This window comes from Haliaeetus albicilla, chromosome 5 (assembly GCF_947461875.1).
Source record: "Haliaeetus albicilla chromosome 5, bHalAlb1.1, whole genome shotgun sequence".
In the NCBI taxonomy this organism is placed as follows: domain Eukaryota; kingdom Metazoa; phylum Chordata; class Aves; order Accipitriformes; family Accipitridae; genus Haliaeetus; species Haliaeetus albicilla.
The window spans coordinates 16,231,843-16,247,224 of NC_091487.1; the positions used below are offsets into that span (position 1 = coordinate 16,231,843).

Below are 15,382 nucleotides of genomic sequence, written 5' to 3' on the forward strand. Positions count from 1 at the left end.
TTGATGTGTCATGGTTATATAATCCTATGCATATGCATTAGTTTGAATATGTACTAGATAGGAGTAGCTTAATAAAATATATGCAATTGTTACTGTATAAAAGATGATGAACCTGGTGTGCTTGATTTGTGGAAAGTCCACCGAGCACCCAGGCCTGAATAAAAAGCAATATCTCTCCTGAGTGTGTGAGATTGGTCTATTGCACACTGGGTAATGAATCCGCAACAGTTTTTGGTGACCCAGATGGGACTGCCGTGACACCTTGCCTGGATCAATTTGCCAGCCACTGGCAGGGAGACGCTGCTTTCCGGACTCCAGCATGCACTGACCTTTTGATCGGGGACTCTGTGAGTATTCTCCTCAGCTGGAGCGGGTAAGCGACACCACAGTGCAATGCTTGCTAAGAGATATTGCTAGTTTGATGAATAATTGGTATATCATATGCGTTTGACAGTGACGACTGGAGTATATGCTATTACAGCACTTGCATGCACAGGAAAAGCTGATCATATAATTTTGACAGCAGTGATTGGATTGTATGAAATTTTGGTTGAGAATGTTCTTTCTGTGGAGAAATATGGGTGCCCAGCAGTCAGCAGAAACTCCTTGTTCACCATTAGGTTGTATTTTAAAACATTGGGGCAAGTTTGGAGGGCATCGCCTAACAGAAAAGAAGCTGACAGAGTATTGTACTCAGTGGTAGCTGAAATATAAATTGGATGATGGGGAAAAGTGGCCAGAAAGGGGATTGTTGAACTATAATGCAATTTTTAATTAATGTTTCGTAGAAGATTGGATAAATGGGATGAGGTACCATATGTTGATTTGTTTTTCTCATTAAGGAACAACCATGAAATACCGAAAAAATATAATCTGTTAACTTCTGATTCAAATGTAATGATCATGATGGAGGATATTAAGAAGGCACCAAGGTGTTGTTCTGCTTGTAGTATTGGGAAAAAGGTGCCTAAAACTGGAAGATGAGGAGGAGGATATCCAGATGTTAGTAGCTCCAGATAAGGAAAGTGTTGCTAGTGGCGGGGGGAAGATAGCAACAGAGGTAATGAAACTTTTAGTCCAATAGCAGGCAGAACTCGAGTGCAACAGCATCCTGTAATTCAGGCCCCCCTTTGCCAAGCAGTGGGTCCGGGTAGTATGCTGGTATATATAAAAGTACCATTTATGACATCAGATTTAATGAATTGGAAAGAGTCTGCTGATCATATTGAGATAACCCTGATAAAATGTATAGATCTTTTAGGATGATTATTGAAAACCATAACCTGGACTGGCAGGATATTCAACTATTGTTAAATAATTTGTTCACACCAGACGAAAAAAGAATGGTTATAAAAAAGGCAAGGGAGGACAATGAAGGGCAGAATGCCAGAGACAGCCGTGACAGGTTTATGCCAATTCAGGAGCCTAATTGGAACCTGAATTCGAGTACAGGGAGGTTAATGATTAAGCAATACCACCAGCTAATTCTGTACGGAATAAAAAAAAAAAAAAGGGATATCTAGACCAAAAAACCTCGCTAAATTATATCAAGTGGTACAAGGTAAAACAGAAGATCCATCTGCTTTTTATGAATGATTATGCAAGGTGGCCAGGAAATGGACAGATTTAAATCCTGAAGATGAAGCTAATAAAATGTCTTTTACCACCCTGTTTGTAGACAATCAGATATAAGAAGGAAATTACAGAAGGTGGATGGAATGTCTGGGGTGACAATATCCAGCTGATTGAAATTGCATATAAAGTATACAATAATAGAGAAGAGGCTGAGAAAAAAGAAAATGAAAAGGAAAAATTGAAGGATAGAAAGCAAAAAGCAGCAATATTGGCTGCTGCTTTTGTCAAGGCTCAGACCATATCTAGAGGTCAAGATTTTAGAAGGGGAGGAGGACAAGGGCAGAGTTGAGGGATAAGAAGAAATATGGAATTTAGGATCCCCTTAGATAAGGACCAGGGTACTATTTGCAAAGAAAGAGGACATTGGAAAAATGAATGCCCCTAAAGACAGTCTAATCAGATTTTAACTCCTACAGCAATACCTGTACCGGAGGAATTAAATGGAGTTGTTTATGAAGACTCTGATTGACAGGACCCAGGGGTTGAAAAGATAGAGTCCCCAGCCGAACTCCTGGTTGAAATTAAAATGGGGAATGATGTAGTTAAGTTTTTAGTTGACAGAGGAGCAACTTATTTGGCTTATTTGGTATTAAATCGTTGTAAAGACCTATGAGTAAATATTCTATGGCTGTTATTGGTGCAATGGGAAAACGAGAGGTTAGACCCTTGTCCTGGTTTCAGCTGGGATAGAGTTAACTGTCTTCCTAGTAGCTGGTACAGTGCTATGTTTTGAGTTCAGTATGAGAAGAAAGTTGATAACACTGATGTTTTCAGTTGTTGCTAAGTAGTGATTAGACTAAAGTCAAGGATTTTTCAGCTTCTCGTGCCCAGCCAGTGAGAAAGCTGGAGGGGCACAAGAAGTTGGCACAGGACACAGCCGGGACAGCTGACCCAAACTGGCCAACAGGGTATTCCATACCATGGGACGTCCCATCTAGTATAGGAACTGGGAAGTGGGGGGGGGGAATCGCCACTCGGGGACTAGTTGGGTGTCAGTCAGTGGGTGGTGAGCAATTGCACTGCGCATCATTTGTACATTCCAATCCTTTTATTATTGCTGTTGTCATTTTATTAGGGTTGTTATTATCATTATTTGTTTCTTCTTTTCTGTTCTATTAAACCGTTCTTATCTCAACCCACAAGTTTTACTTCTTTTCCCGATTTTCTCCCCCATCCCACTGGATGGGGGGGGAGTGAGTGAGCGGCTGCGTGGTGCTTAGTTGCTGGCTGGGCTTAAACCACGACAACCCTTTTTCCAACCGACTGAGTGTAAAATTGGTAACAAGATGTTTGTACATGAGTTTTTATACATGCCAGAATGCCCGTCACCTGTAATGGGAAGGGACATGTTGAATAAATTAGGGGCACAAATAACTTTTGATGCAAATAAAATAAGAGTCCATATTCCGCAAAATAATGCCTGGGAAGCACAGATATATGTGCTAAAGGAACACTTAGGAGAGCAGAAGACAAAGAAAAGGAAGTCAACTCCATTGCAGAAATAGAAGATGCTGTAACTCCTTTCATATAGGCAACTGAGAAACCTGAAGAGCTAAATCTGCTGAACCAGTAAAAATAGAATTGAAGGCAAGGGCTAAGCCGGTAAGATGAAAACAGTATCCTATTGAGACGGGGAACCAGAGAAACCTTAGCAGATATAGTAGATATATGAATGTGGATAAGAATTGTTTAATTATTATCTAGCTTATAATGAAGTTAAAGAAGTTTCAATAGAGATAGACATGGCCCAAGGGGATGAGAAGTGATGTTTAACGCTTGCATTGTTGAGGCTGGCTGGGACAGGAGATAGTCCCTGATAAGAAGCAGCAGTGGCTCCAAGAACCAGCCAAGACCGACCTTGTGATTTGGACAAATGCCAAGGGACAACTGAGTCTGCACAGGGACAGAAGGTTAAGAGTTCACCGTGAAGAAGACATACAGCCTTCATCTTCACGACCACCAGACGACCACCATAAGGAGGCACTGCACAAGCGCAGTTGAGAGGAGACTATGGAAATGACTTCCTAGAGCTAATTTTAATATGAAGCGGGGATAGGTAATGCCTATGTATAGGTGTATTGCAAAACTCTATGTATATGTAACACTTGACTGTATAAATTTAAAGTGAACTGCCAAATCAGGGGCGCACGACTTTGGGGGGACTACCCCCCGTGCTGCCCAGCGCTGAATGAACATACCTACTCTACAATCTCACCGATTGTGGAGTCTGTTTTCCGCACATCACTATAAAATTGGAAGCCCGTGTTGGATTGGAACCTATCATTAAAAACTTCCTCAAGTACAGACTGTTGCAAGAGTGCCAGTCACACTATAACACTCCAATTCTACCTGTTAAAAAGCCACATTCACAGGAATGCAGATTAGTATAGATCTAAGAGCTATCAATCAAATAGTAGTGGATGTCCATCCAGTGGTACCTAATCCCTATATCTTGCTAATGACTATTATTGATTCTAATGTTTATTTTACAGTACTGGACTTGAAAGATGCTTTCTTCTGCATCCCTGTAGAAGAACAAAGTCAGAAACTGCTTTTGAATGGGAAAGTCCCTTGACAGGATGAAAGATGCAGTTATACTGGGCAGTGCTTCCCCAAGGATTCAATAGCCCCACCATTTTTGGAAACATACTTGCGAAAGAACTGGAACAGTGGCAAGGTAAGGAAGCTAATGTTACCTTATTAAAGTACATAGATGACATACTGCTGGGGGCAGACACAGCTGCTGGAAGAAGAGATAGAGGCAATGTCGCTGCCAGTGAACACTTCTGCTCAGAAAGCCGAACTAATTGCATTAACCCGAGCTTTAGAGATTTCAGAAGGAAAGCAGGCCAACATATACACTGACTCAAAGCATGCCTTTGGAATAATACATGCACATGGTGCAATTTGGAAGGAGAGAGGGTTATTATCACCACAAAGCAAACCTATAAAATATAGCAAAGAAATTTTGAGATTACTCAAAGCAGTCAATAAACCAAAGGAAGTGGCAGTAATACATTGCAGAGCACACCAATCTGGACAGACTGATATAATCAAAGGAAATCGAAAGACGGATGAGACTGCAAAAAGAGGTGCTTCATTTACAAAAATTGCAGGCTTAATTCCTGAAAGAGCTTTTAATGTTAATGTCCCTGAATATACAGAGAAAGAAGATAAATTGGCTGAGTTTCTAAAATGTATTAAGACTCCTGAAGGATGGTGGGAAACTTCAGATGGACAATGTATAGTTACCCCTTAAATAATGAGGGAACTTATGAAAAGAACACATGGTACCACTCATATGGGAACTGAGGCCCTGGTAGAAATGGTGAGAATGAATGCCATAGGCATTAACATGCTAAAAATTGCTAAATTACACAAGGTTGTGAAATCTGTTTGAAGAGTAATCCCAAAATTCAAAGACAACCCTTACCAGGAGAGGTAAGAAGAGGTTTTATACCTGGGAATTACTGGCAAATTGATTTCTCTGAATTACCAGAGTGTAAAGGATATAAATATTTATTTGCAATTGTTGATACCTTTTCAGGTTGGTCAGAAGCTTTCCCGTGTCACACCAACAAAGCCAGGGAGGTAGTAAAAGTGCTTTTGAAAGAAATAATACCTAGGTTTGGAGTTCCCAAAGGATTTTCTTCAGATAGGGGATCCCATTTTGTAGTAGAAATCATACAGGAAATTTCTAAATTCTTACAGATAAAATAGGATCTACACACTCCATGGAGACCATAGTCTAGTGGGAAAGTAGAAAGAATGAATGAAACAAACAACAAATTAGAAAATTATGTCAGGAAACTCAGATTAAATGGATTGAAGTCTTGCTTCTGGCATTACTTAAAATCAGAATAACACCTAGGACAAAAGAGAAGATTAGTCCATTTGAAATATTGTATGGAAGGCCTTGTGTTACAAATTTGACTGGAAAAGATAGTCAGATGCACCTGAAAGGAGAACAAATCTTGGGGGATTATTTAATATCTTTGGGCAAAGTCATTAACTCTCTCCATAAATACATCCACGTTAAAGCTCCTGTGCCTTTGGATTCACCAGTACACTCCTTCAAGCTGGGAGACAGTATATCTGTGGACGTGGAAAGACGAACCACTCATGGAGAAGTGGAGAGGACCCTATCAAGTGCTACTGACTACAAACACTGCAGTGAAGCTCCAGGGAGTTGAATCCTAGATTCACTATACTAGAATAAAGAAGATACCACCCCCCTTATGGACTTCCACGCCAAAGGACCTTTAAAATTGAAACTAAATAAAACCCAATATTAAGTTACAGTATAGTATTCTTGCAGAAACAATAATGAAGTTGCTAGTGGTTATAAATATTTTGATAATTTGGATGAAGAATAACAATCCATTATGTAGACCAGGAATTTACAAAGGAATAGCGTGAGACTTAGGATGGATATTAAATACCATCATAAGTCTCAAAGAGGGAAATATTGATGTCAGATATAGAAAATCCTGTTTTAAATTAAGTTAGTTAATCATTTTCAACTTCAAACATTTTTAAGAATACCTAGAGAAGTAGCCAAGATCATTCTGGTCCTTTCTATTCTTCCTGATTGATGATGCGTCCCTCTGGGCAGGAAAACGAACTATTGACCCGATACAGAGGGATTTAGTGGTCAAAGTGAGGAGAAGATGCCTCCCCAAATGACCACCGAAGACCACCCGAGACCCCGGCACATGCGGAGAAGGCGTTTGATGTGTCATGGTTATATAATTCTATGCATATGCATTAGTTTGAATATGTACTAGATAGGAGTAGCTTAATAAAATATATGCAATTGTTACTGTATAAGAGACACACTTGATGAACCTGGTGTGCTTGATTTGTGGAAAGTCCACCAAGCACCCAGGCCTAAATAAAAAGCATTATCTCTCCTGAGTGTGTGAGACTGGTCTATTGCACACTGGGTAACAAATCTGCTTTTAGGACAACAGTTTCAGCTAAAATAGTTTGTCATTTTAAGATGATGTAAAGGAGAAATATATTAAAATAATTTTTACAACTCTTCTGTTTATTAGTTGCAGCTTTCCTAAGTTTTGAAACTTGAAAATGAGGTCATTCAACTATCAGATGTTCTTGTCACTACTCTTATGTCAACTTATCCAGATGCATAAAACCATCAGCTTTTGACCCTATCATCTCCCCTGCAGGTTACACAATAGGTTGTAAGGATTTGGCAACAAACTCCAAAGTTTTCACTCATACAGATTTACAAATACATAGACCTATCTCTAGTTGAATTCTTACTGTGTTATATCTACAAAACAAATCTGTAGCTTCATGCAGGAGCATAGAGACTGAGCAAGACCTTCTCTTTCATTCCTTCTCCCTTTTAATTGCTGGAGGCTACTTGCATATTAAACTTGCAAAAAAAGAAGGAAAAGAAAAAACACAGAAAAGTGGAGATTGTCTCCAGGGCTTTCTGGGCTCTGTATGCATTCAGTGTGGGGAGGCATCTGGCAGAAAGGATATAGAAATGTGCATGGTAAAGAGGAAAAGTGGGCATTTCAGGTATCCAGAGAATCCAAAGATAAAGGGCTCGTTCAGTGGTAAGGGACTGGAGATGTAAAGGCACAGAAATTGGTAAGGAGAGCAAGCAGAGGAAGGGGAAAACCCAGAACAACTGGAATACAGAATTTAGATGAGAAGCCAGTAGTTCCTACTCCACAGTCCTCTGCTTTATGAAGTTATCTTGAAAGCCATTGGCAAAGTATGCTTCTCATTTCTTTCTAATCACTAATTCAGATGGAAGATAGCTGTCTAACACTAACACCATTATTCCAAGAATTTAAGCGTTTGTGATTTGGACCTGAAGTACAAACTCTGCTAATGAATTGAGGAGAAAGCTAACATAATTCTACATAATAAAATTTCTTTTACAGCTTCTTCTTTCAAAAAATCAGGAATTACATTCCTGAAGTATTCCATATTAAAAGAATAATACATTTTCTATGTCAAGCAGTCCATTGTTTCTGCAATTTTAGCTGCACCTGGATATAAAAATTACAGTGCAAACCACTTTTCTAGTCATTTAAAGTATTGCTAAGAACTCTCTCAGCATTCAATTTGAGGTGTCAAAGACTGCATTTTTTTCCTAGATGGCCAAGCAAGATTACAATGCAAATATTACAGCAATCATAATTAACTGCATTTATCCCCCCAAATAAATACCTTTTAAATAAAAAAGGAGGTTAGCACTGATGCTGAGAGGAAAGATCACCAGAAAAGGAGTTTGTAAATTAAGATCTTCAAAGGAAATTGCTGTTATAATTTTATCATGCCTTTTTGTAGATGATCTAACATGTGTTACCATCCCCAATTGGCAGATGAGAAAAACAAGAAACAAGATAACTGACTTGCAGACTTCATTCAGTGAGTCACTGTAGCAAAGGAGGGTTTCCAGAATCTTGAAGCCCACTCCTTTGTACTAATCATATTTCAGACTCAGAAAAAATAATAATCATAAAAGCATTTCTTAAAGCCATATGTTATGATTTTCTAAAACTAAAGTGGAAGAAGCATTTGATTAATTTGAGTCAATATATAACAAATCAAACACAATTTTTTAACCATTTCCCACTAAATTCCTTCAGAGTATGACTGAGAAAGCAGTTGGTGGTCTGCTTAAATCTGATGCTATTTAATTCTATGGATCTGATAAAACATCTGGAACATCAGCTAGAATGGAGGGGTATTGGCAGAGCGTCAGTTCCTCACTGAAGTTATCTTTGTAATCTGTCCTTACCATTTTACAACAGAAGCCTATGTGCTTGCATACTTTGGTGGGTAACAATCAGTGATGTGATTATAGGTAAAAAGGCAGTTCCTGAGATAAACAGGACCTAAAGACAATGCTCCTTTGAAGATAAGAATCAACACTATAACCTGAATGTGAAAATCATCTGGAAGTCACTGAACGTCAGAGTTGTGAAAACTCAATAATTAAAATTAGTAGGCCAGTGATTTTCCTTATTAGGAATGGACTAGAGTTTAAGAGTAATCTTTGGGCATAATTCTTAACAGAAAACACTGCAATAGTCTACCACAGAGTATACACTTTGTAGTCCCCACCAAAATAAAACATGGTCTTGGACAGTGCTACTACTTGCATATCCAGAAGTGTATAAAATAAGAATATGACCAATTGATGGCATCAGACCTTAGTATTTACCATTTCTTATTTTACTTTCTGTAGCAGAATTACCTCAATTCTAAAATGATTATACTAACACACTATTTTTTTCCTCTGCTATGCTTTCTAACAACACATGTATGGTATTACTCTCAAGAAAATCTCCGTGACTGACATTAAATTAAAAAAAAACTTAGGAAATCAATTATGACTGAGGCTGTTGAACAACTAACTTGTCATGACTCATCTCAAATGGACATTCCAACTATCAGCAGTTTGATTTTAGTTGCAGGGTTTTCCCCCTGTTCTTTCTTTTCTTCCCCCCCCCCCCCCCCCAATTTTTCTTAAGAATGCTGTCACCCTGATCTCACTGTTTTTGAATAATCAGATTATAGTAATTTTCTCAAGATTTCCCAGTGATCACAATTTTCTAGATAGTGTGTAGGGACGACAAATTTTCTCACATACAGGTAGAGTGCAAAACAGATTCAGCCCTAGCCTTCCACCTTTAATTTCTAATCATTTTCTTTCATGCGTCATCATTTGCATATTACCCATATATTGTCGTGGCACCTGAGGATAAGTCTAAAGAAAAAAATATAAGCAACTATAATATTGAAAGTCCATGAAAATATACTATTACACCAATCTGGAAGCATGCCAGTGTGGAGGTCTGTAACATAAGTCAGAAAATTATTTTGATCATTTAGACTACAAAAATGAACAATTAAACCCCCTATTTTTTAAAACAGGTTAACAGTATGAGAACAATTCAGAATCCTTCTGAGTATACAGATATTTTTGCAGGTATATAATTAAATGATTGTTGTATCTGTATTCTGCAATGTTAATTAAAAATATTATTTATAGATGTACACTTACTATATGATCTTCGCAAGTGTTAAATTTGTAACAACACAATTTTTTAAATTTTATTATTTCATACCAATAAACTGAGGATGTATTTCAAGTTCATCAAAATAGTTGAGAACAGTCTTATCTTCTGTGTTTAAGTCTCTGAAGAGATTCAAAGATTGCAGGAACTGGTCCTGGGTATAATGAGTTCCAGCAACAATTCTCTCTGGCAGATTTATTATTCTGTTTATAAGGAATTCATCAGATGCGGTCAAAGAAATAACAAATTCTGTGAAGAAGAACACATTATCAGTGCCCATATATTATTGTTTTTCCTCTTTCTTACCTATTTTGTGTTAAAAACAGATCTTAAACAACAATCCTGCAAGTCAAACAATCCAACAAACCCATACCTAAGGTACTTGTTATAGGAGAGAAAGTGGTATTTCTCCAGCACATCATAATAATTCATTCACATTTCTCCTTTTGAAATGGAGGCTAAAAGTGGTTTTGTTTATGAATAACAGAAATTATTTACTTCCGAAATAAGCAACTCATAAGTGGTTACAAACTTGTTAGAAGTATGCTTTTTAAATCAAACCTTTATGTATGTGCAAGGACTAGGGAATTTTTCAGAAAGTTCTGAATTTCCTTCACTTCTTCTGAAGCCAGTAAATTATCATTTACTGAAACACTAAGCATTTGAGATATTCAGTCTAACTAGACATCTGTAATGCAAAATAAACCAAATGTATTGTTTGAATGAAATCAAAACTTCCAAAGAAATCAAAATAGCGAAAACACCAGGATGAAGCCATTTCTGCATAGATGAAAACCACTCTATTTTAATTCCCAACTTAACTGATGCATTAAAATGAATTTGGTAACATCTTTCAAGATATCACACTAAAGATAAACTTATGGTTTTTTAATATGCCAAGTTCAGGAGCTCATGTTTATTCCATTAACAGCTGCTGTAATGACAACAAAGGCAGCTACTATTATCAGCCAACAGTTGATGGTATTTTCACAAAAAGAAAAAAAAAAGAATAAAACACCCACAAACTGAACCAAAACCTTCCTTTTGATTAATTGTTCACTTTCAAATAAGAGGGCAGCAGCATTACACAAATTAGATATTTATTTATATTAAATTAAATATGAACAGATGGAGTGATATTTTAGACCTCTCGTTGGTGGCAGCAGTACTTGAAAATTCCTCTGTTTATTTAAAAAGAAATCTATCAAACTTACCAGGTATGATTAATATATCACATTTAGGTATTTTGCCTTTAATTTCTTCTTCTTCATCTTCACTTTCCACTAAAACAAAAGTAAGAAATTATCGACATTTTCATTTGAAGCAACAATATCATTATATTTGCTAAAAATGTGCCAGTAGAAACACAGGTTTGTCTACATTCAAATTATACTAATTGTTGGAAATTAATCTAACCTGGACACCAGTTTAGAGAATTCAGTAAGTAATTTGTACTGCTACCTTGGGACACTAAGAGTTGTTTGCCTATACAGTGGAAGTATGCATTTGCATACACAGTTTTAAAATGTGTCCCTACTGCTGTCCTCACCCTGGCCTCTCCTTCTGACAAGTACATTATTCTGCCAAAAACAGAGACAGGGCTCAGAACAGTAAGTAGAAATGTTTTATAGTAGGATGGTTAAAATGGTTTTTGCCACTAAGTCTCTGCTATTTTGTATAGTCAGTAAAACTGCCTGAAGAGCATCAGCTGAGCATGACAATTTACAGACCAGCATATTAAACTGAAAAAGACTGGTTTTAGTTTTCCTTCAAACCTCATGATGTAATTTACATATGGAGACGATTCTTGGTCTTAATGCATGGACAGTGCTTGCTCACAATTTGAGGTGTATGTCGCAGAGCTCCTCTAAATCATATCTACTGTAGCTGATCTAATATACCCACTCTAATCTGGCTCACAAAACATGTATTGGTGCACTGGCTGCATCCCTCATTAAGCAGCCCTTAAATATTATGAGGAAATTCTGCTTTAGAGCTTGCTTGAGGGAAGTAGACCAACACAGAACAAGAAAGCATCCTCCATATTTGTGCATTTCCTTAGTACTTTGCCAGCAAATATAGTCTGAAAACCATCTTGTGATTAAATTAAAAAAGGTGCATTACAATCCTTCTTACATTTTAAGCATCATGTGAAAACAGCTTTGTTTTGTATACTGCACTGCAGTCATTACAGTGCTGTCATGGTTTAAGCCCAGCCAGCAACTTAAGCTGCTCACTCATTCCCCCCTGCTCCCAGTGGGATGGGGAGGACAACTGGAAAAAAAGTAAAACTTGTCGGTTGAGATAAGAACAGTTTAATAAATAAAATAAAATAAAATAATAATAATAATGTAATGAAAAGAGAGAGAAATAACCCCCCCCAAACCCAAGTGATGCACAATGCAGTTGCTCACCACCTGCTAACCAATGCCCAAGCAGCAATCTGCCCTTCCGAGCCAACTCCCCCAAATTTCTAAACTGGCCATGACGTTCTATGGTATGGAATATCCTTTTTGCTAGTTTGGGTCAGCTGTCCTTGCTATGCTCCCTCCCAGCTTGTGCACCTGCTTGCTGGCAGAGCATGGGAAACTGAACAATCTTTAACTTAGGATAAGCACTACTTAGCAACAACTAAAACACCAGTGTGTTATCAACATTATTCTCACATTAAATCCAAAACACAGCACTGTACCAGCTACTAGGGAGGAAATTAACTCTATTCCAGCTGAAACCAGGACAAGTGCTGATGCACTTCTAATACTATGGCACTGAGAACAATAATGATAATGACAATATTAGCAGCAATAAAACCAAAAGCAGTAATAAAACCAAAAGCAGCAGTACTTACAATTAAAAAGATCTTTTGCCTGGTCATAGGTCTCTGGGAACCCATCTAAAACATATCCCTGATTCCTACAAGGCATAGATTTGAGCTTATCCTTCACAAATTTAACAACATACTGATCATCTAGATGACCTAAGACACAAAGAAGGTTAATAGGTACCTAGTTTATGGAAAAGAGATATCTGAAATTATTTTATTAATTCATTTATCAGAGAAACTTCTATTTAGACCCTAAAAAATTTATGTATTTTGAGTTACTATTTGTATATTACATGTTGTCAGAGGCCTATGGAATATAAATGTGTAGCTATAAAATAAAATTACATTTGAGTTTACAAAGATATCAATATTAGAACTTTAAGGATACTAAACATGAAATTATTTTTTTTAGAAAAATGCAATCAGATTTTAATAGAAGCAGCAAAGAAATATTTATAGAAAAAAGTGACAAAACAATCGTTTTCCATTTACAATTAACAGTAAGACTTAAAGATAGTCTTGCAAAACAAACGTGAGATAGATTTTACAAGTTTCATTTTCAGATCAATAGATTGAGCTATGAAGCAGTTTATTAACTTGGCCTACATTGTTGAACAAATGTGTGGGAGTAAAAAGTTTGGTTTGACCTGATTTTTTTGTCCTTTTGCAACCATTGACTCCAGTTTCCTACTTTATTTTGCTTCAGCTTTTAAAAGTCTTAAATATTTATAAACCATTGTAATCATAAAAGTATGTTACTATTTTAAAAGGCATTATTATTTTAAACAACAAAGCAAGGCATGTAGAAGAGATGCTGCTATAGATGTCATTATTGAAGCTTTTGGGTGTGTTGCAAGTTCATTGCTTTGCAGATACACAAGATCCAAATCAGGTAAACCTTTAGTGATAGGATGCATTTTTAAGGGGGATCACTTTATACTGCACGGAAAACGTTAAGCACTGATTCAAAACCTACATGACTTTATTCATATGTAATTATAATTACTTTTAATTAATGGCAATTTTTATGGACCTTTTTCAATCTGCAGACTTTAAAATTCTTTACAGGCTTCAGTAAATACTATTTACTTTTTAGAAATGGCCAAAATGAGGTATAAGGTAATTTTAAAAACCCACAATTTCATATGACAGTGCACTCTTTTTCTTACTAGAATACTTTTCTTTTTTGAAAATTTGATAAAGATATGCTTCACTAACTTTTTACTTTATATTATATAAATTATGCTCCCTGTTCTGAGAATAAAACATGAAGTTTTTTAAAAAATCTGGGCAAGAATCTAATGCTTCTGAGTATACTGTTGTTACTTATATATCAACTTTTAAGGTAAAAAGAATTATATAAAATGTATAAAGAAGTAGAAAGATGGAACTTCTACAATTAAAAAAGCACCATATTATTTAAAAAGTGTATCACTTTTGATATACAAGGTATGTAATGTATAATGTAAAACATTGTATTTGATTTTTAAATAAGGTACATACAAATGGACAGGGCATGATTCTTGCTTTTAATAGGATTAAAAGTTCTAAAGCACCAATTTACTTCCTGATCTTCCATTTGCATAGGGTTGCACTAGTTACCTAGATCCCACCTCAGTACTTTGAATTTCCTACCTGCATTCTGCTCCATGCTTTCTTTTATTCTAGCTAATAACTCGTGTGATGCTTCTACATTTTTACCCTCCTCTTCTTCATCATCTTCTCCCTCTTCTCCCACACTGTCAGAGTACAGTTCTTTAGGAGCCACAATGTTCTCCTGAAGACAAGATCAGAAATATTAATGTGCTCAGAAATTCCATAGTCAAATTTCTTTTATAAACAGATGTAATACAAGGAAAACAAAAAAATGAAACAATTCATTTCATGTATGCTCCTGGACAGTGAGATACTGAGCAACCTTCAGTCTCTAAAAAGAGTTCAGTGTATCCCCCAGAGGTGATCAGTATGTCAAAAGAGATTTCCATTCTAAAATAATGGAATTATAACTAATTTTTAAATGGTGCCAAGCACTGTAAAATCACAGAAGTTAAAATAATAGCAATATTAGAAAACAGCAACACACCAGATTTGCTATTGTTTCAGAAATCACATCATTTATCTTAATGTGATGTAGCTTGTAGTGTTTGCAGAGCTCTTCAGCAATGGTAGATTTGCCAACCCCAGGAGGACCATGAATGCAAACTTTCAGAGGCTGGAAAAAAAAGGTAAAGATATAACATCATTCAAACAATATGGATGCTTTTATGTAAAAGGAACAATCTTTTTTCTATAACTAATAGGAAATAACAATTATTATAATTAAAACTGAAAATATATTTTAGTTTTATTCATTTATTTATTTCTCACTGAGTATCTCCTATATCATCCACAGGCTTTGAGTAACACAGTTACTTAATTTAAATGTACAACTTTACCATTGCAGAAAAAGCACACTTCTATTTAATAGGCTCATAGACCAACTTATAGTGGCACTATTAGTGTTTGAATGATCCAAAGAGACAAAACACAACCCCATAGATAGGATGCAGTGAATTTTGGAATGAGGTAGCAGATATTCTACTATATACATGTAATAGCTCTATTTCCCAGCTGAGGCAGAGTTGCTGTCATCACAATGGTTATTTTGACCTCAAAAATTTCAGATCCATCACAATCTTAAGATATTATCATTTTAGCTTAGCTAGCCCATGGATGAGTAAGTGTAATTAAGACTCCAGTATACACTTATTAAATATATTATGCAACAAACTCAAAATCATACATCATTAACTGCCTCCCTTAATTCAGTAGATGTGACAGTGCAAACTCTGCAAATTTAATAGAGTAGTGACAGGGA

General features: G+C 36.4%; 1 protein-coding gene across 1 annotated transcript in view; it reads right to left on the reverse strand.

Moving 5' to 3' along the window:
• AK7 (adenylate kinase 7) overlaps nt 1-15,382 on the reverse strand; it is a 34,432-nt gene that overhangs the window by 5,473 nt on the left and 13,577 nt on the right. The window contains exons 11-15 of the mRNA XM_069783525.1: nt 14,609-14,737; nt 14,161-14,302; nt 12,550-12,678; nt 10,916-10,984; nt 9,753-9,950 (exon numbers count right to left, since the gene is read on the reverse strand). Coding sequence (XP_069639626.1) covers nt 9,753-9,950; nt 10,916-10,984; nt 12,550-12,678; nt 14,161-14,302; nt 14,609-14,737 — 667 coding nt within the window. The remainder of the gene's footprint in view (nt 1-9,752; nt 9,951-10,915; nt 10,985-12,549; nt 12,679-14,160; nt 14,303-14,608; nt 14,738-15,382) is intronic.